The 27162-nt window shown below is 40.4% G+C and overlaps 9 protein-coding genes across 9 annotated transcripts; 5 read left to right on the forward strand and 4 right to left on the reverse strand.

Annotated features, from left to right (window-relative positions):
* Positions 1–475: 475 nt before the first annotated feature.
* Positions 476–1630, reverse strand: I206_101417 (40S ribosomal protein uS5; the record flags this gene model as incomplete). Its single annotated transcript, XM_019158313.1, has 4 exons — positions 476–657; positions 729–803; positions 869–1281; positions 1512–1630. The coding sequence occupies 4 exons, from the start codon at positions 1628–1630 to the stop codon at positions 476–478; spliced, it is 789 nt and encodes a 262-aa protein (XP_019008926.1).
* A 1966-nt stretch (positions 1631–3596) lies between these two features.
* I206_101418 (uncharacterized protein) lies at positions 3597–4621 on the forward strand (the record flags this gene model as incomplete). The annotated part of the gene is made up of 6 exons (XM_019158312.2): positions 3597–3620; positions 3673–3765; positions 3854–3933; positions 4010–4121; positions 4194–4325; positions 4385–4621. The coding sequence occupies 6 exons, from the start codon at positions 3597–3599 to the stop codon at positions 4619–4621; spliced, it is 678 nt and encodes a 225-aa protein (XP_019008925.2).
* A 618-nt stretch (positions 4622–5239) lies between these two features.
* I206_101419 (uncharacterized protein) lies at positions 5240–6820 on the forward strand (the record flags this gene model as incomplete). The annotated part of the gene is made up of 1 exon (XM_019158311.1): positions 5240–6820. The coding sequence occupies one exon, from the start codon at positions 5240–5242 to the stop codon at positions 6818–6820; it is 1581 nt and encodes a 526-aa protein (XP_019008924.1).
* A 1105-nt stretch (positions 6821–7925) lies between these two features.
* Positions 7926–11749, reverse strand: I206_101420 (uncharacterized protein; the record flags this gene model as incomplete). The annotated part of the gene is made up of 8 exons (XM_070202385.1): positions 7926–8221; positions 8276–8888; positions 8940–9242; positions 9295–9642; positions 9698–9900; positions 9974–10183; positions 10236–11589; positions 11654–11749. The coding sequence occupies 8 exons, from the start codon at positions 11747–11749 to the stop codon at positions 7926–7928; spliced, it is 3423 nt and encodes a 1140-aa protein (XP_070058486.1).
* Positions 11750–12334: 585 nt separating this feature from the next.
* On the forward strand, positions 12335–15013 carry I206_101421 (uncharacterized protein; the record flags this gene model as incomplete). The annotated part of the gene is made up of 8 exons (XM_019158309.2): positions 12335–12377; positions 12453–12711; positions 13414–13454; positions 13559–13719; positions 13789–14043; positions 14124–14379; positions 14451–14752; positions 14831–15013. The coding sequence occupies 8 exons, from the start codon at positions 12335–12337 to the stop codon at positions 15011–15013; spliced, it is 1500 nt and encodes a 499-aa protein (XP_019008922.2).
* Positions 15014–15596: 583 nt separating this feature from the next.
* Positions 15597–18649, reverse strand: I206_101422 (uncharacterized protein; the record flags this gene model as incomplete). The annotated part of the gene is made up of 6 exons (XM_019158307.1): positions 15597–16225; positions 16275–16461; positions 16511–17726; positions 17788–18181; positions 18233–18436; positions 18499–18649. 6 exons carry the CDS (start codon positions 18647–18649, stop codon positions 15597–15599), a joined length of 2781 nt encoding a protein of 926 aa, XP_019008920.1.
* Positions 18650–19431: 782 nt separating this feature from the next.
* Positions 19432–21713, forward strand: I206_101423 (uncharacterized protein; the record flags this gene model as incomplete). The annotated part of the gene is made up of 6 exons (XM_019158306.1): positions 19432–19653; positions 19706–20077; positions 20133–20345; positions 20403–20856; positions 20910–21085; positions 21144–21713. The coding sequence occupies 6 exons, from the start codon at positions 19432–19434 to the stop codon at positions 21711–21713; spliced, it is 2007 nt and encodes a 668-aa protein (XP_019008919.1).
* Positions 21714–22255: 542 nt separating this feature from the next.
* On the forward strand, positions 22256–23453 carry I206_101424 (uncharacterized protein; the record flags this gene model as incomplete). The annotated part of the gene is made up of 5 exons (XM_019158305.1): positions 22256–22501; positions 22558–22659; positions 22739–22840; positions 22923–23101; positions 23168–23453. 5 exons carry the CDS (start codon positions 22256–22258, stop codon positions 23451–23453), a joined length of 915 nt encoding a protein of 304 aa, XP_019008918.1.
* A 172-nt stretch (positions 23454–23625) lies between these two features.
* Positions 23626–26273, reverse strand: I206_101425 (uncharacterized protein; the record flags this gene model as incomplete). Its single annotated transcript, XM_070202386.1, has 14 exons — positions 23626–23795; positions 23852–24033; positions 24100–24170; positions 24221–24258; positions 24323–24482; positions 24539–24550; positions 24603–24766; positions 24822–24879; positions 24936–24978; positions 25041–25201; positions 25262–25435; positions 25506–25703; positions 25767–25864; positions 25925–26273. 14 exons carry the CDS (start codon positions 26271–26273, stop codon positions 23626–23628), a joined length of 1878 nt encoding a protein of 625 aa, XP_070058487.1.
* Positions 26274–27162: the final 889 nt, after the last annotated feature.

Genomic DNA, 27162 nt, shown 5'->3' on the forward strand with positions numbered 1-27162 from the left:
TATTGGGTAATAAAAATGAAGTTGAAAATTCTGATGTTAATCAACGATTGAAAGTCTTAAATGTGTGCGTCACGATACAAATCTCAGCTTTTCGGTCGGATCCGAAATATACTTCATCATTGTCAATTCGAGCCAACTTTACCCTTTAAAGGAGATCATCGTTGGACACATGGTATAAAATACTGCTCAACGAATAATAGTTCGCTTGATGTAACAGTCCATACAATGACTTTGAAGCTGCTGCGTATGGTTTCAGAAAAAGCAAGCAAATCATTCAGATTCAGTTCTCTCTAGTCGATTGCACAAATCCATTCACAAGGCAGCTTTTTCTGTTCTCCTCATAATTCAATACCAAAACGTTAGGCAATCCTTGCCCCGACATCAAACCCAAGCAACATTATGTTATAGAGCATATCTCATCTCAAATATAAACGCGTACAAAACCAAATCCCTTTATCCCTACTAAAAACTAAATCTAGTAAGCGGCAGCTTTTTTGGCGGCAATGGCAAGGTGACCGGAGTGAGCATCCAAAGGAGATTGTCCGACATCGTTGATAGCCCACAAGTCTGGAGATTGGAATTGGTAAGTCTTGGAAAGAGCAGCCATAGTAGCTTTCAAGAAGTTTCCCTGGGTAGCAGTAGATCCTTTAGATTGGGCTATTCACGAAAAGCAAACGAAGATTAATATTTATACCTTTATAAATCCTACCAGAAAAAAATCAACTCACTGTAACAATCTTGGATACCGGCCATTTGCAACATTCTCTTGGAAGCAGGGGCAGCGACAATACCAGTACCTCGAGCTGAAAGAAAATTAAAAAATCAGATGATGGGTTTCATAAAGAAAGGCAAAGACAATTCGGCTTACGGGCAGGGATTAATCTAGACATGACAGAACCGGCTTTACCAGATACTTTACATGGGACAGTGTGAGGTTCAGCAATGTGAGAACCCCAGTAACCTCTTCTAACGGGTTGAATAGAAAGCTTAGCAGCGATGATAGCACCTCTGATAGCAGTAGCAACTTCTTTGGCACATTTAACACCAAGACCAACGTGTCCATCGAAATCTCCAACAGCAACGAAAGCCTTGAATCTAGTTCTTTGACCAGCAGAAGTTTGTTTTTGAACTGGCTTAATAGACATAACTTCGTCTTTAAGGGCAGGGAGGAACAAATCGACGATTTGGTATTCCTTGATTGGGAGAGAGAAAAGGTAGATTTCCTCTAAAGACTTGACTTTACCATCTTTAACAAGTCGACCGAGCTTGGTGACGGGAACCCTATGAATTTAGATAAATCAGTAAAATATCCTTCAAGCCTATTCTCCAATAATCCCATCTATTGATGTATCCGATCTCTATCTTCTCTTCAATTATGGGTCAAATGACAATTCAACAAGACCTCTTTTCTGCCTGTCTAGATCTAAACCGGATGATACATCTTATGCAAATGTTCCCAGCGATTTTGCGAGTCCTCGATGCTGCACAACACAAGGCCAACCCCAACTCACCATTCTTTCTCCTCTTCCTTCTTTCCACCTCTTCTTGGACCTCTTCGTCCTCTTCCACCAGCACCACCTCTTCCTCTACCGAATCCACCTCGTTGTCCTTGAGCTTGAGCTTCAGCCATTTTGTCGGTTTTTTATTGGATTTTTTGATGGATGGGACAAAATGATTATAGGTATAATGAAGAATTAAAGGTTTTTTGCTGTTGCTATCCAACCTGGAATGCAGTCAGGGGTTTACTACCGTAGAAACTACAAAGTGCATAGAAAATGAAAACTGAAATTCAAGTACGTGGTAAATCGGTAATTTGCGGCGTTATCGTTTCAACACTTAACACCGACATATCCTCTCAAGATCGGTGATAATTCTACATCGGTGATGTCCGTCAAGGTGTCTTTGTCAAGGCACTAACGATTCCTGCAGGATGCTTAAATACCCTTGCTTTTCTATAGCTTTGAGTCTTCGGTGACTGTGTGACTGCGGCGGTAGTATTGCGGGTTCCCTTTTGGCAAAATACACGCTACACCTAGCTGTGTGATGCACTTTGACAAATGCGATAATCTTTGCTTGGCAGGTTATTCTCTACTCTGCTTTAAGGGCAATTCGCACGAGTAAGCTTCACTTAGGGATTATATAGGGTCAATAAGTTATAGAAGGAGGAACGTTGACTATTTTACCTGTGAACGTCATTGATATGCAACTGGATCATTGTATATATTAATTGACGTGTTTGCAATGAAAATCCTGGCGTGAATCGTAGCGTTTCTTATCTGTTATATGTTGTGCATTTTGCTGTTTTTGCTAAAATTCCTCAAAGTAATTTTCGATATTCATCTGGATATCTAATCAACAAATCAAAAGCAGTCACCTCCTGATCGGATTTACGGTTTCATTTGCACAAACAAATCCGGGATATCTAAAGAAGCGGGAAGAAATCTACAATAATCATTTCCCACGTTGAATCAATTTTACGGCAATATTAATCACACCGCCCGCAAAGTAATAGTAAAGTGGAGGAGACCTTTTTAAGAGAGGACTTCGTAGATTAACCATTGATAATAAAAAGTGGAACGATCCATTTAGTCTTGTCACATCGTTCTCCCTTGAAAATAACAATCGATACAAAGGAGATTGCTATATCTCGAAGCAATCACAAGTGTCAGTGAAGTAGTAATCAAGATCATACTAGGAGAATAAAGTCAACAACTAAAGTAGTAGAGTAGTAGGGGAGATAAGGAATTTAAACACATATATAAAACGTGAGTGATCTTTCGAATGATCTTTCATATAAACAAGCTTCTAAGAATGTCTCATTTTCATGTTTCTCGGTTTACAACTTTACTTGTCCGAGAGAAGGAGATCTTTAATCTTCGGACCGGGTTAAAATTGATCACCGTCATCATTCTTGAATGATTGAAAGTTGCACGTGTAAATATACAAATTTATAAATATCCTTAAAACGCCCTTGACATGAATAAAATTTCCATCATCATCATCATCCTTCACCTTTCCTTTGATATCTTGTTTGCTTGTATAAAAATGTTTTGATAATAGTAGTAATTAAGAAAACCTGATGATGAGATCAAAATAGCTAAAATCGTACGATTTCTTAATTTTCACAGACTTCAACTTAGATTTACGACTATTAGTTTGATTAGTAAAGGCATTATTAGCGGAACAAACGGGATAACACTCAAATGCATCCTTAGAAGTGAACAGAAACGACTAAAATTACAACGAGGTTCAGATTGAGAAGAAGAAACACAACAATTAGTGAAAATCATCGCCTCATCATAAAGCATTAAACGCATCTGTGCTTATCAAATTCTCATTCGCCGTATTCGCTTTACAATTAAAAAACCTTTCATCGATCAATAATTATTTTCTTTAAGAATAAAACTTTCTCCTTACTATCACTTCCTTCCTTTATCCATTACTGCCTTCAATCCTACAACACAATTGAGCGGGAAACAATCATCAAGAAAGGACGTCTAAACTACTTAGGACTATAATTTTTGGAAAGAACATCTTCATTAGACAATTCAGGTACCGCAGTCTATTTGAACACATAGCAAGTTCGACAAAATAATATGTCAGGAAGCCCTTCAAGAGCTGTAAGTCTGCAACAGAATTCCTAAGTTATATCAGCTAATTTACGTATCATAGATGAGACGAAAACTCGTCATTGTAGGAGATGGAGCAGCAGGTAAAACTTCTTTATTAAACGTATTTGCAGTTGGACATTTTCCAGAAAGTTATGTGAGTTTCAACAGCATATACACGATTATTTTGGAGAACTCAGATGATAGGGAAATCCTAAGTTGATATTCGATTCATTCATTATTAGGAACCAACAGTCTTTGATAATTATGTGACGGAGATTGAGTTAGATGGAAAACCTGTACAATTGGCTTTATGGGATACAGCGTGAGTATCAATATACTAACCACTCCTGCTTTTTCAATTTACCGCAGATCTTATACTAATATACGATTTTGTTCAGGGGACAAGAAGAATACGAAAGATTGCGACCACTATCATATTCTAAAGCCCATATCATATTGATAGCTTTCTCCGTGGATACACCAGATTCTTTGGAGAATGTTTCGCAGAAAGTGAGCTACACAACCCCGCTAAATCCTATCCAGAAGCCTCTGAAAGTCTTGCAGACGCTGACTTTTTAACAGTGGATCGAAGAAGTACGCTCTATATGTGGTCGACAAATCCCTGTCATACTAGTAGCATGTAAGACGGATCTAAGGGACAAAGCGATTGCAAATGGGTCATTTACTCCTGAGAGATACATTGATAGAGCTACGGTGAGTATTCTGATCTATCTTATGGCAGATGTCATGCTAAGACCGTCGCAAATGCACAGGGCCAAAGAATGGCAAACGCAATTGGTGCTCGAGCATATTTCGAAACTTCGGCTTTACTTATGCAAGGTGTTGATGCGGTATTCGAAGCTGCTACCAGAGCTGCAGTGACGGTGCGGGATCAAGGGCATGGAGGTGTAGGTGCTAGTCACGATCACAGGAGGGAAGCGTATGGTGGAAGAAGAAGGAGTGAGAAGGACGAGGTGGAGGAAAAGTCAAAATGCTGTGTGGTCATGTAAGGAATGGCTGCTCCAAGAAGCATAAAACATCTGGCTAAAAGACATTCTATACCACGACGACCATTCGATGAAGCGGAAAAAAATCACTATAATTTCTCATACGACGACAGACGATACACGAATACACTTATGTCCCCTACGCCACAATATGTCAACTATTATGTCTGTCTACTTTCACGCTTTACAAGTTTTGTACGATGTGATTATTCTTCCTTCGAACTCATGAAAATACCACTTGTGTACCAAGGTATAATTGTAAATAGCATCTGTTCTCATGTTTTTCCCATGCATTGATAGAATCTGCTCTTTTGTGAAGAATGCAATTTACCTTTTCCGGTGATCGCCGATATTATTACCATGAATGGTGATGTGCCTGAAAAAGGTAAACGATAATGGTTATGACGTCTATCTTTATTGACAACAACAAATCACAACAACAAAGGAAATTACTTAATATGTATAACGAATGAAGAGGTGATTCAAGATATCTCTCTTTCATCTAACATATTGACAAACATATAGAGCAGATCAGATAGTCAGATTATCATCAAATTTACATCGAAGATTGACCAAACCATATCGCTCTGAGGATCGCATAACACCCATTTACTAGCGAAAATGGACATAACTCATTTACCGCCAAGTCGAATATTGACTTATCATTCACATTTAAGTTTATTACCTTCTTCTTTACCTAAAGAATCCACTTCATCGAGTATAGCAATCTCAGAATGCTCTCAACGGCAAATGAAAAGTAAGAATGAAATTGTATACATTTCTAAACCACCTGAAGATGGTAAATCGCCTTTCTCAACTTTACCTACAGAAATAGCAATCTCAATTTTATCATATTTAAATTTGACAGATGTTTTAAGTATATCTATAACATCAAAAAGATTATATCAAATATCAATCTCATCAACCTTGCATAAACAGATAACACTTAATAATATACCTACTATAATACCTAATTTGTTAAAAACATACATTTTACCCTCAGTTAAAGAATTAACTTTAAATTTACATTATCAACAATATCGAAATATCCCTTTAAGATCCCTTTTATACAAACGTAAACTTAATGTTCAAACTCATACACATTCTCGAAATTCAATTACACATTGTTTAGGTGAAAATACAAAATTATCCAGTATTTTGGAACCTATTTTACGATATGTTAATCTGAATAAATTGATTAAATTTAATATTCCATTCTCATCATCTTATTTACCTTTAGAAGAGTTAGAATTTATAATAGATGGTTTAGGAGAAGGATTAAATAAATTAGATTTAAGAGCAAGTAATTTGAATGGAAATGAATGGATTAGAAAATTTCAAAAATTCGTTAATTTAGAATCATTAGATTTGGCTTTTACCAACATTCATTCTTTACCTAATCCAAAGAATTTCAAACGATTGAAATACCTATCATTATCATCTTGTTCTTTACTTTCACCTGAATCTCTTTCAGTTTTTCTAAGTGATTTACCGCCAACTATTGAAAATTTGGATTTGTCAAGACTTGAACAAATCCCTTTTAGCGCTTTATGGAATTTAAAAGTAGTACAATTTAATAGATTAAATGATGATGATTTGATACCTACAAAATTGAAGGAGATTAAATTGGTAGGGATTGATCATTTGACTAGAAGAGATATAAGGAGTTTAAGAAGACATTGGGAGACTCAACGAAGGAATTGTTTTAATCCAATTGGAAACTCAGGTTTGCACAATCATCGTATAAATTGGGAAACAAAAGAATTGCGTACTCCTGAGATGATTTCAAGGACATTATCATCTTCATCGAATTCATCAAGTAGTAGCTTGGAAGAAGAATTACAAACACCTTCAACTTCATATTCACCTGCTCCACGGCTTGGAGCTAGAGAAGGTTTAGAACTGGGAAAATCAAGATTACCTAGTCAACATACTTTCTTACAATCTTTGTCTACCTCGAGTGACTATCATACACGCTCGGATTATCCGGCCATGTATATGGGATATAACGGACTTGGGCTTCCCCAACGTAAAGGATCGAATATCTGGGATGATAGAGAAGAAACGACTAGTATTCACATAATACACTCTGCGATACTGGAAAGTGAAGATGAAGATGGATATAGGCAATTCATAGGTGAAGTAACGGGTGCGACATTGGATGCTGGAATTGACAATGGTGGGTATGTCGAAATAGACTAGAATGTTGTAATAGATATATATCATGCTTCGACAATTGTTGTATCTCAGTCATGTAGACTGGTTATGCATTGCTTTACAGGCTTCGTTTCCGCATTGTTTTATACAGGCTATAAATCCTACTCGTGTAAGCAGGCGCGAATATCGAACTATCAATCATAGATCTTCGCTTGAGGACAACATCATTCGTATTCTGATTGGTTATAATATCCATACTGTGGATTTATCGTGTTACGTTCACGACATGCAGTTGAATTGACTTGTAATTATGTGCTGCATGTAGCTTGGAAGTGACTATAAATTCACAGTGCTTAGAATGGTGGAATAAATGTCGGCTACTTACAGACATGACCGTCGGTCTCCGGATAAACTGTCATGTCATTTATCATTACACTCGCTTCCTCTTCTTGTGAAAGCTGCTGCGATGAGAATTTGTTTTTACTTCGTCTGATACTGACACTTACGTTTGTTCATTAAACATTGATACAGGATGCAATTCCCTATATCAGATGTATCCCACTGTTAGGGGTCATGCTTCGAATCTAAGCCTCTGAGCTTCTCTTTGGTATGAACCGATCAATAAGTGCAATCCACTTATCTTGCCACATCTATCCATTGGCTATTGACCTTATTCTGAATCCCACGCTATTTCTACACTTTGTAAAACTCACCGGGGATCTGATATCTAATACTCCTTATCGGACAGATCAGAGTCTTCATACAGTACAAATACAGTTGAGGCGCTTATGTCGCGGTCAACAATCGAGACCGTCGGTCAATACTTGTTTGATTTTGATACAAGAGTATCAAGCTTGCTCATTACTGTAGATATGGTATATAAGTATCTCTCATAAGCAGAGAAAGGTGAAGAGAAGATTATGTATCAATCAAACGAAAAACTGAAAATTCGAGTTTGGTAATTTTTTATTGCTAAATTAATATGCGGTATCCAATAAGAAGCAAATAACGACGAACATCGTTCACATATCTTAATACAACAAGGATCCACGAACTCCTTCATTCGTCAAGATGGTACAATTCCATCCGGAAATTGACGGGATCAGAAAGAAGTATCAAGTATAAATGGATCCACAGCCTAATAGCATCTCTATACTCTTCCACCTCCTGAACCACCTCCACCTCCACCACCATACTTTTCACTAATTTTTAAAGCTTGAGCAGCTTTCTTTAATTCTAATTGTCGTTCTTCATAAGCGTCGTAAGCATATACAATTTTCGGTTTGATTTTCGTTTTATCATCTAGAAGTGTTATATAATCTTCTTCTGATGAATCATTCTCATTCTCATTATTATTGGAATTTGGATTACCTTGTCCACCATCACGATTTATTGATCTTGGATCAGTATGATTTGGATTAAACATATCATCTGGGTTGAAATTATCTAAAGTAATCCGTCAAATCAAGACTTCTACAATGGTAATATAATGACACTTACTATCTTCATCAATTACTGCTCTACGTTTACCTAATGCTTTTCTACTTGGTTTGATAGGTTTAGGGGGTAAATCATCCCCATCTACTTCTTCAGCCGGTACATGTGCTCCTTGGGATGACGAATCCCCTGTTCCACTACGAGATGGAGTATCACCAGATCCATTCCTTGATGGGATATTGCCTCCTTCTGATCCAACATGAGCCGAATTAGCTAGATTTGCCAGAGATTGATGAGAGGCATTATTGCCTTTCGCAAAAGGGTTAGGTAAAGGTCTTGGTCCACCCATACGTGACCTGCCCAAGGGTGAAGAGGTCCTACTAGGAGAAGAAGAAAGTTTAGGAAGCTGAGGTAAAGGATGACGTTGATCTGGTGAAGGAGTTCTTGATTTGATCGCATTTCTGAATGGGTTGTTCGAACCCGGGATCGGTAATGCTGCGGTACCGTTCGACAGGGGAGGAAGAGGTAGATCGTAGTTTCGTGGCGACGAAGTGACCTTGAGTGTATTGTCAGGAGGAAGTCGAGCATGAGGAACTGGTGACGGCGATCGAGATGAGGATGCTTGCGCCTGATTCGAAGAAGGCGGCAGTAATCCTGAATTATCGTACATATGTTGCTAGAACCGCAAGTCAGTCATGATCAACTTCAGTAAATCAGAATTACTCACATTCCTGTCCAACTTAGTCTCCTTCTTGCTTCTTTCCCTAACTTCCCTCATTTCGTTTTCCTCGCCAGCCAGTCTTGTCAGATCATCATGCTGCTTAAGTGCCTCCCCAAGCGCGCTATGGGCTTCCAAAAGAGTCGCCAGGGCTTGCTCCTCGGGTGTATCATGCTTCGTATTGTCCGTATCAGAGTTGCCGTTGAGCGTCAAGGCAGCATGACTTTCGCGAGATCGCGCAGCCTCCGCTTGCGCCCAGTCCATCTGATTGGTAAGGGATTCATGGGCAAGGAAGACCTTACGATAGAATTCCTACATACGATTGTTAATAGGTTTTGATTTCGAAGGATCTGACGAAACTCACCCCAATGACTGGTTTTTGTTCCAATTCATCTGGTCCAGTGAAAATCAAAGCCTCGCTAAGAACTCTAGCACTCTCCTTGGCAGCAGTGCACTCATCGACCAGTCTTCGGATGTCTTCCCCGTGATTTGGTAGATTGGCATATCTAGGACCACCATAATTCGGTGATGGTCCGCGTTGATCACCATTGGGTATATCTTGATGATTAGCCGAAAGGTATTGGAGAGAAGGTGAAGATGCACGTCGAGAGCTAGGGAAAGATTGATCGGGTGAGGCGTAATGGTAGGCTTGTCTTTGAGGGTAGAAGGGTTCTGGACTGAAGATGGGATGATCTGCGGGCAGTGGATTTCCCTATAATCCGTATTAGCGCCATGACTAGATATGTTCATGAGCAGTGTGCACGTACTATCTCCGATTCTTGAGGTAATTTTACCTTCTTCCACAGTTCGGCCAAACCTTCACACCCTTTCTCTAGGCCGTAAGAAAAGGTCAAATCGGACAATATGTCGGTGATGAGCTTGTAAGTAGGTTGAGAGACCAGAGGTTTGCTCGCAGGAGCTAGCAGGATAGGCTCCAGGCTAGACAAGAATTTCTTGCTTGATGCGTGTTCTGAAGCCAGCTTGACATCAGCTATTGTAATTTTCACCGCGTTGTAAAGCAGGCAGCATAGAGAATGACTCACGCCTGAAACCTTTGACTGAGACATTTCTCATCAAATATAGCCATACCTTTGCTGCATTTTTCCTCTCATTCTCGTTACCGCCCTTGAATTCCTTGCGGATCGCTCGCGCAGCATCTTTGGTTATGCCCTCCATACCTTGAGATTTGTGTATCCTATCGCAAACGTCGTAGATCTGGGAAGGAGGGGGATCTGGCTGAGCGCATAGCCATCCTGTCCATCAAGACTCGTCAGCAATGCTTAAGGAGGGACTATAATCACTTACGAATAGCTGAACCTGCATCGTTGGGTTGCTGTTGTTGGTGTTGCTGCTGCTGCTTACCACCTCCGCCGAAATCTAGCCCTAACAACCTCCCCCTTGGGGCATCTTCTTGCTCATGGGAGGTGGAATGTCCATGAGTAGATGACGGTTGACTCTCAGTCTCACCAGAGACAGTCTGACCTCTCCATCCATCGAAGCTACGCCTAGGTTCCTCCGTGATAGGCCGGTTCACATCACCGGTATCCTTCTTTTCCTTATCTTTCCCTTTACCCCAACCCATACCTAAGAACCCACGCTTCTTCTCTTTACCTTCCATCTGACTTCCCCTCCTGGATAGATTTACTACATTTGGCATTTCTTCCGCTCGCGGTACCATAGGGTTGAAACCATTGAGGTTTTGGGTTGTTGGAGGTGGTGGTGGCGGAAGAGAATACGGATGAGGAGATGGAAATGATGTCAATTCTGGAGAAGGATATGTGTTGGCCAAGGGTGATCGTGTGGGTTGTGGATAAGCTTTTTGCAGTTTTGATGATTGTGTAGGAGCGTTGGTAGGGATAGTTTGATTCATATTAGTGTTATTACTAGCGTAAGGGTAAGAGTTAGTGTTTTGTTGTTGTGTGTAGGTTGGATTTTCGTGATCGGACCGATTAGACAATGACCCTGTAGCTGAAACTACAGAATGACCCCTTTCTCTTCCTACATTATTGGATGGCGGACTGATTATATCGCCTGCTTCACCGTAATGAGCTGTGGACATGCTATTTAAGCTTGCCTGAGAATTTCGAGCGCTTCCCAAGGGTGGTGGACGCATAGAAGGTGGTGTAGCGGGCCGAGCACCTGGTGGAAGGTACAATACTGTGTGTGTCGATACGCTCGATGGATCATTGTTTGATGGTGTAGGAGAAGTTGCAAATGCTGCATTTGGAATTGCCAGAGGTTCGAACAATGACGAGTCATACATTTGATTTCGTCCGTGACCATTTGATCCTGGAGATGGTATCGGTATATGACTATTCGAAGGTGAGATCACAGTCCATTCATCTGATGCAGACGCATTTGATCCTCCATATCCCTTTGATTGGTGAGGTTGATGTTGGTGCAAATGTTGATTTTGATGTTGGTGGTGATGCGTTTGAACGGATCTCATAGCTTGATCTCTATCTTGCATTTGCCGTATCTCCAACAAGCTGGGTGCATTTGGATTATTTCCACCAGAAGGTCCTCTTTGTTTTCCCTTTCTTGCTTCATTTGACAACGGCGGTAAGGTAGACGCATTTTCTCTACCTGCATCTATGGGGAATGGAGTAACTTCAGGTTGATGAGAATGCCCGAATGGCCACCTGTGTTCTTGATGATGCTATTATGATTACTCATATTAGCGTTGCTTGGACAAGCGAGGTAAATGCAATGCCCAGACTCACATTTGTAGGTGTGGATGTTCCAGAAGCAGGTGTTGAGATTGGCGGTGGTAACGGGTCCACGACGGGCGACTTGCTCGTTCGAAATAATCTCTTCATATTGTTAACTTATCCATTTGTACGAATGTACAAACTGTATAAATTGGCTTTGATGCAGATGAAGTCGGCTATATATTCATCTATTATTTATCCAATGTAAATGATTGATCATTCCATATGCCTGCGCAAGCTGTCGGCGTTTCAACGTAGTCGAGGCAAAATGATTCGAGCTGAATGTAAGTCTATGAGATCTAGGCCAAAGTATGTTTGTCGATCTATCAGATTCATAACAAGGTTGTTACTGCTGTTTAGAAGTTAGAATGCTATGCTACGGTGAGACAATGTTATTATTACTACTACTATACTATGCACTGCCTTTCCTCAAAGTCAATCCGCTTTATCAGGTTTATCCAAATACCACGTGCTCATCTCATGCATCATTGCGCGGGTTTCAAATTGATTCCGTATATATATAGCTTATAAGGTTATTATTTACACATCATCCTACACTTATCAACTTAATAACTACCATTACAACGCCTACCCTCCCTTTATCCTTTCATCTAATCCACCTTCTTTCACTCCTTCTTACTATTTTTCATCATTCCATACCAAGCTATCTCATATTCCGATTGCACACACAAGATGGCAGACGCTAACGACCTTTACAAAGATGATCTATACGGTGGTACGTTGTTACCCGCATTTCAGACTGCTTGTAGTATCTGTAATCTGGGTTACACCGCTAATATATCTTGAACAGATTTGGACTTGGAAGACCTCGATGCTACTCAGCTTGAAGAATTAGTAGAACCTCCTGAACTTGAACCTGCTCCATCAAGTTCATCTGCACAACCTCAAGCATCAACATCGACACCTGCTATAGCACCTTTGGCTCAACAGCAAACGAATGATTTCGGTGGTCAAACCTCGCAACAACCCGCTTTCAATGCTGGTGGAGGTGATATTACTCCCGAACAAGCTTTAGATAGAATACGGCCAAGTGATATGCCTGATGAGGGGTTAGTATTGTTTTATAGCTTTTCGCGTTCTTCCCCCTTATTTCGTTATTTCCCGTTCTATTCTTGATGTAAGATAGTAAGCTTGAGGATATCGTTTCATCGTTAGACATATGGAATGGTAGTATAGGTCAAAGGGAGCGACGAAAGCCTCATTAAGAGAGCGACTAGTTTCGAATCATCAGACTGAAAGTTATGACATGTTACTGTGAAGGGTAGTTGAATAAGTAGAGAGTATAAATCTGTAACGTATTTTCTATAAATCATAAAACATATTTCTATCTAGTCTTCTCTCATAGTCTGTTGATAAAAGTATAGTATGATTATGATTGAATTAATAACTGATTGATTTGTTATTATACTATATATACCTATTACCTAAAATTTACGATTGTTTTCTATCTTTAAAAAAAATACCAATTATAACGATGATCAAATCGAATGTACCTATGGACACCTAAAACGAAATGAATTACAATGGTAACGTTTGATTGATAATCATGAACATATCTTACGTTTCTACGAATACGAAAAAACCGAATAAATGATCTCCATCTTCATCCTCGATATCGTTTTCTATATCTTATTCTGCCCCGATTATCCTCTCCTATCGCGCTTATCTTTCTTGACATTCTCTGCGGGATTTTGACTTTTGATGACTATGTTCTTGATCAACTCACTTAAACTAAAATTGAATTTCAATAGTAAGATGTTCATTGGAGGTTTAAATTGGGAAACAACCGATGGTCAGTACATCATAATGAAAACTTTCAGGACTAAAATTGAATGGATGATCTTTTGATCAAATCTTTCCGAGCTAATAATTTCTTGTAATTTTTAATTTAAATAGATGGTCTTAAAGCATACATGGCACAATTTGGTGAAATTGAAGCATGTACAATTATGAGAGATTTAACAGGTAGATCAAGGGGATTCGCATTTTTAACTTATAAAGCATCAAATTCTGTTGATAAAGTTTTACAAAAAACTCATACATTAGATGGAAAGCAAGTAAGTTTTCAGTTTTGATTTTATAACATAAAAATTACAATTGAATTTAATCTACTTAATTTTTTTTAGATTGATCCAAAACGTGCAATTCCAAGAGCAGAACATGAAAGAACAGCAAAAGTATTTGTAGGAGGTTTAGCACCTTCTGTTACAGGTGAAAGTTTAAGATCATTTTTAACTCAATTTGGTCCTGTTATGGATGCAACAGTTATGTTTGATAAAGAAACTACAAGATCAAAAGGTTTTGCATTTGCAACTTTTGGTGATGAAGATAGTGTTCAAAGAGCAATGGAAAATAGTGGAATTGAATTAGAAGGTAAACCTGTTAGTGATTTTTTTTTTGGGAGATTCAAATTAAAAATAAAAAACTGAGAAAATGTTAAAATATATATTTTTAATAATAGATTGAAATTAAACGTGCTCAACCTAGAGGTGCAGGTACACAACCTGGTAAATTTGGATCAGGTAATAATAATAATAATGGTCAAAATTCACAAAGTAGAAATAATCAATTTGGAAATAATAATCAATTTAATGGTATGAATAATAATATGGGAAGTGGATTTAATGGTCCTTCAGGAGCAGGGGGAGGAGGAGGAGGATTTGATCCTAATGCAATGGCAATGATGTATCAAAATATGATGAAAAATAATGGGATGGGTTAGTTTTTTAATCGTAATTTTCTCCGGGAGATGATATACTAAATTCAGACTGTTTTGTCTCAATTGCAGGATCAATGATGCCTGGTTTTGATCCTTCAGCAATGGCTATGATGTATCAAAATATGATGAAATCAATGGGAGGTAATCAAAATCCAAGTGGAAGTAATAACAACAATAATAATAATGGTGCACCTGCAATTAATCCTAATATGGCGATGAGAAATATGGGTGGAATGATGGGTATGAATGGTATGGGAATGGGTGGTATGGGAGGAATGGGTGGAATGGGTGGAATGGGAATGGGTATGGGTAATATGGGAATGATGATTGGAATGGGTATGGGAAATATGGGAGGAGGAAATGGACCTAGAGTAAGTTTAAGGTTTCCTTACTTTCCGTTTGATCATCAAAATATTGAAAAATTGATTTAAAATTGTCATGATTTACAGAACATGAATCAACAAGTAAGACCTATACCAAATGCACCTAGAGGTCCAGCAGCAATGAGAGGACCTAATCAAGGCTCAACAACACCTAATTCTGGAACTGGATCTGGATCTGGTATTCCACCTACTGGTCCAGGTGCACAAAGATATTCAACTCAAGGTAACGCAAGAGCTAAACCTTATTAAATGATTATATGGATATGTTGAAGTGAAGTGAATTTTCAATTTCAATTTATATATAACACCTTAAGAATTTATTATATATTGTAAAAGTGGCTTATGACAAGCAAAAATCCAATGCATCACGCATCATGTAATGATCATTCGTATTGAATGCCATCTGATACTGACATACCTTGAACATGAGCTTGAGTTTTGCGGCATGAAATGAACCATTATACTGATTACACTACCATTTGCAATCACGCGTACATGTCCTATCTTGAGTTTCAATTTCAAGCAACAGGAAAACCATGCATTACATAAAAAATGAGGATAAAAAGAATATTCTACCATACTCTTTAATTTTCCAGGTTATTCAAGTTATATATGAATTTTCACAAGATTGACAAAAGGAGAAATATAATGCTCCTCTGAAACAGTGTCATTTTATTGTATTGTATTTGATTTAATCTTACATTGAGTAATCAAGTAAAGAAGAAGAAGAAGAAGAAGAGAAGTGATATTGCTAGTTTGTTATTTGTATGATTGTTCGTTTTTGCTTTCGTTATGATCACAAATGAAATCTCCAAAATCCACAAGTTGTCATCTACTGTTGCCAGTGTTGACCGTATCCGTTTCTAGTTCCGTAATGGCCTGCAGCGGCATAATGTCCCCAATCTTGTCCACCGTATCCACCTCCGTATGGGTACGAATTGAAACCTTGTTGGGCTGCATTAGCTTGGTTGCTTTGAGCTGGTTGTTGAGTTTGTTGTTGAGTTGATCTTTGTCCACCAAGAGAAGATTGTTGGGATTTAAATCCATCATCAGGAGTGGTAGCTTGAGCTCTATTAGCTCCTACGTTCGAAGCAGAGGATGTTGTTGACGCTCCCAAGAAGTTGTGTAATCCTTGCTGAGAATTGTATGAACCAGGAGCTAAGGAGCTAGCGCCCCCTTGAGCACCAGTTTGACTTGTTTGCGCTTGTCCGACAGCAGGAGAAGCTTTGTTGGCAGACTCTCCATACCTACCTCCACCTAGCGCACCGAAAGATTGATCATCGTATGCGTTGGATGAAGGGTATCCTGAAGGTGGTTGACCATAAGGTGAATGGGAAGCAGGTGGCTGAGGCTTGTTACCTTGCAGAGGAGCTGGTGGCGCTTGGGGAGTAGGTTGACCGTACAGATTTCGTTGAGCTAAAGGGTAATATTGTTGGAAACCTGCTTGAGGTGCTTGACCGTCTGTAGGCTTTGTTAGCTTTATTTTGCCGAATTCAGGCAGAAAACTCACATTGATAGTATGGGTTGTAAGGCCCTTGTTGGTAATAACCCATGTTACCCATTTGAGAGTAATATCCGCTTTGTTGATGAGGAGGTTGGCTAGGAGCCGAAGGAGTGTGTGAAGGAGCGGGAGCAGCAGCCTTAGGCTCATCGACAGGTGGTCGAGGATATCCACTGGCGCTGTATGAATCGTAGTTCTGTGAAAAGATTAGCGTCGCATTTCGAACCCCATTACATGGAACTTACTCGTTGAGAAGCGCCGTAAGGGTCATTAGCCTGAGACTGTTGGGATTGTTGTTGAGCAGGTTGACCGAACAAGTGAGATTGTTGACCGAATGCGCCGAAGGGAGAATCGTATGGACTGGCGGTCGGTTGTTGCTGTTGTTGGGAGGATTGAGTTTGACCAGCTTGTTGGGGTTGGGTTTCGCTTTGCTGCTGAGGTTGAGAACCGATGGGGTTATTGTAGTAATCCTGCTGCCTGTAATACTGGTTGGCTTGTTGGGATTGATCTTGTTGTTGGGAGTGGGCTGGAGCAGCTTGTTGTTGTTGTTGCTGTTGCAAATATTGATAAGCTTGCATTTGTTGTTGGAGGGTTTGATGAGGCGAGGTGTAAGCCTGTTGTTGAGGTTGAGCAGGTTGAGCGGTTTGTTGAGGTTGTGAGTAGAATGGCGCTGTAGGGGCAGATGAAGCAGCAGCCGGAGTGGGAGCCGAGTGTTGTTGAGGCTGAGCGGCGGGAGCGGATGGCTGAGTAGATCGGATGGGGGAGGCAGCGACTGGAGCAGGAACGGGAGCAGCTTGGACAGGAGTTTCTTGTTTAGGTTGTTCGGGTGGTACTGGTGAGTCTACACCATCGCCGTTGATGCCTCCGAAACTGAGTGAACCGAATTGCATCTCCATACCGGCCAGACCTTGAGCAGTAGGAGGGAGAACGACACCTTGACCTTCGGCATCCTTGTATCTTTGAGCAGCTCTTGAGCTCGATCGAGGTTGTTGAGCAATTTGGACACCTGGAGCAGCCTTAGCAGCGACGCTGTTGAAACCTGGTGGGCCTTGATAAGTCGTAACGGGCTCGGGGGCGGCAACAGGTTCAGCTTTAGCCCATTCAGGTTGAGCCCCAGATCCAGCAATTGCGGGATCAGATTCCCAAGCATCACCACCGGTCTCGGATTGAGCGGGGATAGTCTCTTCAGGTAACAAATCCTCGGCAGGTTTGGCTGTGAATGGCTCCTCAGCAGCTGGGGCTTCATCTATGGCGGCAGCAGCTTCTTCTGTTTCTTCTGGTGCAGGAGCATCACCTAGAGCTTCTATTTCCTCTGCTGGTGTCTCTTCTAAAGCTTCAGGTGCGACTTGGCCTTCTGCTTGAGCCACAGGTTCGTCAGAAGTTGTGGTAGGCTCTGCTTCAGCTTCTGGTTCAGGTACGACAGGTGCGGGTGGTGGAATGGGTTTGGGTTTCTCGACGGGTCTATCAAAGAATATCCATCGTCAGACATGCCGAACGGAGGGGATTGCAGAGTTCAACTCACTTGGCGATTTGGGCCCAAGTCAACTTAGGCTTAGCGGCTGGCGGTACTGATGAAGAGGCGACTTGTACGGGTTTCTCGATTTCCTTTTGCCAACCTTTACCACCGGCTTTAGCTGCTTTCGCCAATTCCTTGGGAGCGGGTGCATCGCCCCAGCCACCAGATGCAGAGAAGTCATCACCCTTTGAAGTATCTGCGACGGCGTCGTTGGTTTCTTGTTCTTGCTCATCGGCCGAAGTAGCTTGTTGAACTTGATTTGCCCATCCTTCTGTAGTTGTGGCTGTAGTGGTTGGGAATTCACCATTTTGAGGAGCTTTCGAAGAGCCGTTCACATTGCTAGCTCCACCTCTGGCACCTCGGAATCCTCCTCGTCCACCTCGACCGCCCCGGAATGGCTCTGTACAGCTGTTAGTACGCAGAAGAGTATGGAAAATGAGGGACGACTCACCACCTCCACGACCGCCACGTCCACCTCGAGCGCCACCACGTCCACCACGGTTTGGCCTATCACCTCTTGATGCGAATCCTTCACCGTTTACAGCTTCCCAACCTCCTGTGTCTGCATTGCGGTTTGTGTGTCCCTTGCTAGAGAATGTTTCCTTTGACTTGATTGGCTTCTTTTTCGTAGCTGAGGTGAATTGGGATGCACGGCCTATACATGTGACGAAGTATCGTTCAGCTGAAATCAATTGATGTGTTCATGGATAAGCTTACCCTCTGTGATGCTCAAAGCGGCTTCTTCGACATTCCCTTTCGTATCTTGTAAGGTGAATACTAAATCTCCTTCATCCCATGAAGGGAAAATCGCTTGCAATTGCGACAGTTGCGAAGAGTACTTCACGGCTAGTTGATCGACTGATGCCATTGTGAGTTGAGTGTGAGGGGTGTGGAAGGGATATTAGGATGTTACCGAAACAATTCAATGATGAACCTTGAAATTCCCAATTTCAAAGAGGAAGGTCGAAAGTCGAAAAAAGAACTTCGGATCAAGGTGTAAGCAGTCTGATTGAATTCACCTGATTTACGTGTTGAATTGGTTATGATCTGAACCAGGCAGTTTATGATAGATATGTATAATGATTCTAAGTATATATATAAAATGAATACCAATGTTGAATATAATAAGATGTGGTGTGATTTGGGTTTCTATGGTGATCTATTAGAAATGCGTGCGCAAGGGTCTCCGCGTTTTCTTATTCTTGTCATTAAGCGAGAATTACCTTGTAACTGCCACATTCAACCATTTTCATCTCATCTCCGAAATACACCGTACATTATACTTTTGACCACGCGACATGAACATTGAAGCGGTATCAATTATGTCAAGTTAAAGTAGAATTTATATTGGCATTATGCCACATCATTTCGCCCATGCTCAGGGCAATGATTGTGGAGATTTTTGATATTTTGAAATATTTTTGTATTTTTGATAATTGGGATTACCGATTCTTAAGAGTGTAAAGGTTTTCCTTCGTTGCTAGCTATCCTCTGATCAAACCAAAAAAGGCTGTATTAACATCACCTATAACTCTGTGCTCTTTCATTCTCACTAGCCCTATAACCTTCGCTGGCTTTCATTAGCTCTCAGACGAAGTCAACCCTTTGCTTCTACCCATCTCGCCACCATCCGATAACTGAGCAATCAACATGTCGTCCGTAGCTGGATTACAACGAATCGCACCCGTTCCGACCTCGTCGGACTTCATAGACATTGTCCTCAATGCTACTATGAGAAAGACCCCTACGGTCATTCACAAAAATTTCAAGATATCCCGTATCAGAAATTTCTACATGCGAAAAGTCAAGTTCACTCAAGATGCTTTCGATGAGAAATTGGGAAAGATCATCTCAGAGTTCCCTGTTCTCGATGTAAGTTGGTCGTCACTTTTATACTTACCCTTGCTGACAAAACGTCTTGTAGAACTTGCACCCATTCTTATCATCCCTTCTGAACGTGTTATACGACAAAAACCATTACAAACTGGCTTTAGGTCAAATCAACACTGCTCGACATTTGATTTCTCAAGTTTCAAAAGATTATAATCGATTATTGAAATTCGGTGATTCGTTATACAGATGTAAACAATTGAAAAAGGCTGCCTTGGGTCGTATGGCAACTATCATGAGGAGGCAGAAAGACCCCTTAGCTTATCTTGAACAAGTCAGACAACACATTTCTAGATTACCAGCTATAGATCCTAACACCAGAACATTGCTTATTTGTGGTTACCCAAATGTCGGAAAGAGTAGTTTCGTTAACAAGATCACCCGGGCTGATGTTGATGTCCAACCTGTAAGTCCCACCTCTTCCCCCAGCACAGCTACATGCGACTAAGACATCTTTGTAGTACGCTTTCACCACCAAATCCCTCTTTGTCGGACACATGGACTATAAGTACCTAAGATGGCAAGTCATCGATACTCCAGGAGTACTTGATCATCCCTTGGAGGAAATGAACACTATTGAAATGCAATCTATCACCGCTTTAGCTCATTTGCGAAGTGCTGTATTGTATTTCATGGATTTAAGTGAACAATGTGGTTATACAATCGAAGCTCAGGTAAGCTGAGATGCTCGCTTCTGACACCGCGGGATGGTTAGCTAACATCGCGATCAGTGCAAGCTCTTCCATTCTATAAAACCTTTGTTTACCAACAAACCCACCATCTTAGTCATCAACAAGATCGACATAGTTAGATTGTCAGACTTGTCACCCGAAAACAGAGCCTACGTCGATAACATCCTAGCCGATAAATCAGTCACAGTAGTCGAAGCCTCGACTTACTCCGAAGAAGGTGTGATGGACGTCAGGAACGTCGCTTGTGATGCCCTTTTGGCTCATAGAGTTGAACAGAAACTCAAAGGAAACAGGATTGAATTGGTTGCCAACAAAATTCATGTTGCCGTACCTCAAAAGCGAGATGATGTTGAGCGAACACCTTTCATTCCCGAAGCTGTCAAACACAAAGTCAAATATGACAAAGAAGATCCAAACAGAAGGAGATTACAAAGAGATGAAGAGCAAGAGATGGAATTGTCTGGCATGGGTATCTACTCTGCTGATACCAAAAGTGAGTAATTCGGATCTGCCTGGCAACTGGAACCCGCTGACAAAGGAATGCAGAGGATTACATTCTTGCCGACGAATCTTGGAAATACGACAAGATCCCTGAATTCCTTAACGGAAAGAACGTTGCTGATTTTATCGATCCTGACATCGCTGAGAAACTTGAAGCTTTAGAGAGGGAGGAAGAAGCCCTCGAAGCTCAAGGTTTCTATGCATCGGATGAATCTGAAATGGTGAGTTCTTTGCAAAGTGCCGAAAAACCGTCCTGACATCTTTTTTTTTCCAACTTAGCTTGATTCCGATGAAGAAGAATTCCAAGATGCAGCAGATCAAATTCGAAAGAAGAAAGCATCTATCAAAAAGATTTCTCAAGAGAAAAATCATTTACAAAATCGACCTATCATTCCTCGAAAGAAACGTCATGTTACTTTGACAGAATTTACAACTGGTATGAGAAAACAAGGACATGATCCTCTCGTTTTAGAGAAACGTGCTGCAAGGTTAATGGAAGGAAAGAAAGAAGCTTGGGAAGCTGCTGAAGCACGTGATGCTGCTGTCGCTCAACAAGCTGATATGGATGTAGATATGAATGGAGATGAAGACTCCTCAAGACCCTCAAAATCTAGACCAATCAAAACAAAATCTGGTATGGCTGTATCAAGAACACCAAGATCTAATAGACAAACGGCTGGTCTTGCTACTAGTGGTCAATCTGATAAAGCAAATGAACTTAGAGATTTCGCTCAACGTTTACCTAATAGACTTGCAAAGGCTTCTGAATCTGATAGACATGTACCTATCACTAGACCTAAATGGATGTTGGCTGGTAAGAGGAAAGGAGGTAAGACTGATAGACGATAGTCTTACTTTGCTCCGGATCTTCAGCGATATTGCTTTTTATATTTTGTATGTAATTTTATATCATATACCATTGATGGATCTTATGCCCTTTTGACTATCGTTTGAGAGCATCGGTCAATTGGTGGATAACTCGGTACATATCATACGGTTTCAGAGTATGGTCTTCCTTTTTCTGGTCAAAGGAGGTCAGACCCAGATATACTGTATCAAGTGGGCGATATCAATTTGTTTTCATATACTGCTATCTGCGTCAGAATGGCTCGGTTGATGATAGTACGTATGACAGGTTGTGTTGACTAATTAATTATGTTGTATGTTCAATAACTAAGACGTTATGTTGATTTGGCGTTGATTATTGATATTATTCATGTTGTTCTGATTATCTCATATTGTAATATCAGCAAATCCCAAAACTGAACGAACGCCTTGAATCGAAAAATTGTAATTATCATAAAGAATAATAATACCATTTTGATATTTGACTTTTTTTTTCTTCTTAATCAAAAGCAAAAGTATTTTACAAAACATATATATACATTAAAATGACAACGATAAAAGCTGGATTATATATTATAGATCATATAGTAGATGGTAAATTAATAAATTTAAAATCAAAAGATAATAAAAGAAAATATGTAATTCCAACAAATTCTGAAGATTTAATTAATAACAATAATAATTATAACAATAATCAAAAATTAAAATTAAAAAATAATAAAGATGAATGTAAAAATATTAATTATTTAGTTAAAATTGCTAGAATTGCTTTTAAAAATGGTGATTCTAGAGTAAGTTATATATTTTACAACCATTAATATCCAAATAATAATTTTGGAAATTTTAGCCATTTTTTAAAACATTTTGTTTATTATATGAATATAATAAAAGTAAAAATGGATTTAGTGGATGTTTTTCAACTAATGATTTAAATCATTTGAATATAAATGTAAGTCAAGTTAAGATTTCTAAGGAATTTAAAAAGCTCAAGTTTATTTATCCAATCTGTGGTCTTCCTTAAAAATAAGTACAATAAAAAAGAATTTAATCAATTAGTTTCATCAGATAAATCTTCAATGAAATACATTAAAATATACGCTTATTTAATGGAAAGTTTAATTCCAATACCAGTAAGTTTATGTTATTTAAAATTATCTGTTTTCACCAAATAATTCACTTATTGAAAAATCGTTTTAAAAATTCGTAATTTAGACAGCAAGATTTCGATTAGGTGGATCAATATTATTTAATGCAATTCCAATATTAGGATCTTTAATTTCAACTATATCAAATTTATTTATATATTCTTTAACTGCTTTCAGAATATCAGTACCTAAATGGTTATTATTTATTGAAATTTTATTTCCTTTATTTTGGGGAAGTTTTTTCGCGTAAGTCAACAACCCCTTCCAAGAAAAAATAAAGCCTACTCAAGCTTACATTTGATTTTTGTAAAGCTTAATCATTCCCGAATTAGGTGCTTTAGCAGCTTCTAGAATTTCACCAAGTCGTAGAGCAGCTTCAAAATTTAAATATTGGTTAAAATTAAGATTAATCTTATCTTTAGATAACACAAATATGTCTAAATCGTTAAATACGATTTTCCCTAAGATCAAAGAGGATGGTGATATGGAATATCATTGGGAATGTAATCCCAATCTAGAAAAGGAAATTTTTGGGAAGGATTTGAATTTGAAAGAAACCATGAGGAAAATTAGAACTCGTCAGAAAGAGGTAGTTTAGCCTGTCAATAGAATTTGAATTTGTATAGATGGTTGTATTGGTTTTGTAGACTGTCATATTCGGAATCAGTGTGTGGCGATCTCGATCTCATATGCCATAGCCGACATGCCTATTTATCTGCTTTCGGAGTCAGCTCGAATACGTTAGTGTTAGAACGTAGAGCTTACCTATATTATCCTAGAGATCCCCATACCATCTTGCCATCAACAATAACTCCCTTCGCTTTTACTTCTAAAATCTCATCATCCGGTACAGACATCAAATCATCATCCCAAATGACAGCATCGAACTTTCTACCAATTGTCAAAGATCCAGTAGAATTGCTGAAAGAAGCATACGCGCCTTTATCAGATATTATCAGCATTAACACTCGTTCAGCTAAGAGACTTAGGACATACCATCAATAGTCATACCTCGTATTGCTTCTACTCTGGTCAGCTTTTCACCAGCATACCAACCGCCTTTACCTTGAGGGGATTTGCCATCTTCCGATAATCTAGTCACAGCAGCATAGAACCCTTTCAGGGGATCAATAGACTCGACAGGAAAATCTGAACCAAGTGTGAGGCGACCACCATGACTAAACGTTCCGCTTAGCCGGCAGCTTCGGGAATCGCTTCATAGAATCTATATAAGCTGAACTCACTTGAGATAAGTTCGCCACGCATAAGCGCCTTTGATCCGTTCCGGGCCCAGACGGTCTTCGGCATACCACATCTAACGATCGTCTTAGCTTGCAGACCCTATGCAGGTTTGGAGAAACTTACATCACTTGTTGCGTGAGTAGGCTGTACGCTAGCGATGACTATGTACCATGGTCAGTCATTCCTGCATCTACATGGTAGGGGAGCAAAAGACTCCGGACCTACCGCCTAGCCTAGCAGCGCGCGCAATGTCCTCTTGCGTCAAGATCTGAGCATGCTCCATTCTGAACCGGGCTTCTCTGCCCCGTTGCAATTCGTCACCTATGGCAGCTTCTATAGCGTCCAGCACAACATGGGCAGCATGATCCCCGATCGTGTGCACATTCTAACCATTGTTGTCAGCTTCCGGATTAGTTTCATATCCTCGGCGCCGTAGCTCACCACTTGCCAGCCCTGCCAGTCTGTATAAGCATATCTCATTTTGGGAGACCCTGAATCCACTCACAGCATTGTACCACTGTTTGATCAGCGGTCCCCAGGTTTCCTCCGGTTTCAGCATGAACCCCTTCCATCCTGGTTTATCCGAATAATCATCTATCAAGGCCGCGCCTCTTGATCCCAAAGCCCCATCTCCAAACAACTTGACTGCTCGAAGCGTAAAGTGAGAATCTGAATCATGGAAGTCAGCTTACATTCATACATCTTTAGGTGGCTTCCAGCTGACCTTCATCGATGCAATGATCAACCTTATCGCCGCAGTAGTCTTCGTCTTCGCACTTGAGCTGTGTGCGCGTCAGCCTAACTCTTCCGGAACTCAGTATAGCGGATCGACACTCACCATCTGATAGAACCGTATAGGTAATTTGCCTTCTGCTGCCACTCTGCCAAGTACGTTTAGTGTCGCAGATCCTCTGACTTCCTCATATGAGAGACATGAACATACCTCATCCAAAATGGTACCTCTTTCAGAAAGCCTTGGGCATCGTGTACACCCGTTAAACCTTTACTCATAGCGTCATTGAGCATGATATTCAAATATCGCTCTCTATCCTCATCAGTCCAGGGTGGTCGAATCGCAGTAAGCATGTCAATCGCATTGTCCACCTGTCGAGATTGTCCTTGAGCAAGCCTGCTTGTAATCAACCTTTATGCTAAACGACTCACGAAGACGCCGGTTGGTTTTCCATCTTCATCTCTTACGACTTGACCCCCTTGAACATCCGGTATATTGTCCCCTAACATCCTCAAGATCGCAGGCGAGACCCATTCAACGTGGAAATCCACCCTAGATAGACTTATAGGAAGTTCTCTAAGAATTGGACTAGATTTAAAGTCATCCTAAGGGAGATTACAGATTTATTATTGGTCAAAGGTCTAATTCTCATTAGTTCGTTTACACATCGCTCACTGCGGTAGGAAATTCTTTGCCTTCCCATAAATTCTGATCCCAGCCTAAGCCTTCTATCCATCCGCCTGGTTTAATGGGTGTGTTTTTCACGAAATCTTCCACTCGTTTGATGACCTCTGCTACAGATTTACATCCATGTAGTCGCAGCTGTTGAGCGTGACCATAAATCAAAGGGTGTCCATGAGAGTCGATGAAACCCTTTGGGGGCCAGCTTTGGTCAGTGTCAGATCTAATGTATTCGAGCTAGCTGGAACCACTAACAGGCGTCAAGGTATGTCCTTGAGGTAAATATATGATTTTCATAGCGTTGAAAGGTTTTTGATCATACATGCTTGTTATCCATTTTCGCCGTATTTTCCCTGATCAAACTCTCGTTAGCTAAGTATCCCAGCGAGTAACAAATTGATCAGTAAGCTCACCAATACTACCGGTATCCACTACTATCCCCTTAGCAACAACAACACATTCTTTTGCTCCTATACCTTCATCCTCCGGAACAGTATATACTTTTGACCCATCTTTCGAACATATAGCGAAACGTTCGGGTAGCTGCTTATCATTAACATTGTAAGTTGTACTAGATTTGTAAAAAGTTTGATGCTTTTGGGCATAGACTACGAAGAATCCCAAGATGAGCAAAGAGAGTGAGATGTGTAATGAACGAGTCGGATGACCTCTTCTTGGAGGTGGTGGATGTCGTTGATATGGCGTTATTGGGGTCGCTGAGCTCGAAGTAGGCATCCTGCGTCTTAAGTTGGAGTCGGCCATACTGCGTGAAATCCAGAGCTATAGGCCTATTTGGTCAACGAAAATATACAAGCAATCATGCTATTTTGTTGATCTTATCGTCTTGGGTCATTGCATTGGACAACCTCCACTTCGACTGGGGCTTTCCCACGGTGCTGAAGATCCTGATCTGTGGGATTGTCTGTTCCTTCACATTGAGAGTTGATCGTGCATGCAGCACAATTGGAGGAAGTATTTGGAGATAACAGTAGTATAGTAACAGCATCATGTGTCAGTGTCTCCCAATCTGGACTGGACGAAAGTGTCAAGGGATTAATTCCTACTCACAATAATGATTCGCTTGTCGCCATCAGCGCCACTACTATTACGAGTATCTGATGTTGAATTGTAGGATTTGTACAAGAGGGAACGTATGCTTCTTCTGTCAGTGGAGGGCACAAGCATCGACAATCGATAACACGTAAGCCAGGCTTAAAGCATCGCGCCTCACTCCTGATGGGATCATCTGATAGCACACACAGACGTGCTGACCAGCTAGATTGAGGCAGAATTCGCTGGCCCACAAGGGATCGCTAGGTAAAGCAAAATGCATGGTATAAAGGTATCTTCGTCATCAGAGATAGATACAACATGGATTCTCGTAGTCACAGCAGGTGTCTGAAAGATGCTGAAATCTCGTAGCCGGGCGGTACGGCTCCCCTTAGCCACGGGGCGAAGAGGGAGGACTGTAATCTTGCGACAAGTGGTACCCTGGCTTCTCGACCTTTTCCTAAGCATCAATAATTGTCAGATGGGACCTCCGAGCCCAGAAACATACGCTGAAAAGATGGTGATGACTCACGGGCTGCATGATCTTGTGGGCACTAATGAGTCAGCCGTAATAGAAAGTAGGCAAAAGGAGAGGAGGCGC

The sequence above is a fragment of the Kwoniella pini genome, chromosome 2, assembly GCF_000512605.2.
Source record: "Kwoniella pini CBS 10737 chromosome 2, complete sequence".
NCBI lineage: Eukaryota > Fungi > Basidiomycota > Tremellomycetes > Tremellales > Cryptococcaceae > Kwoniella > Kwoniella pini.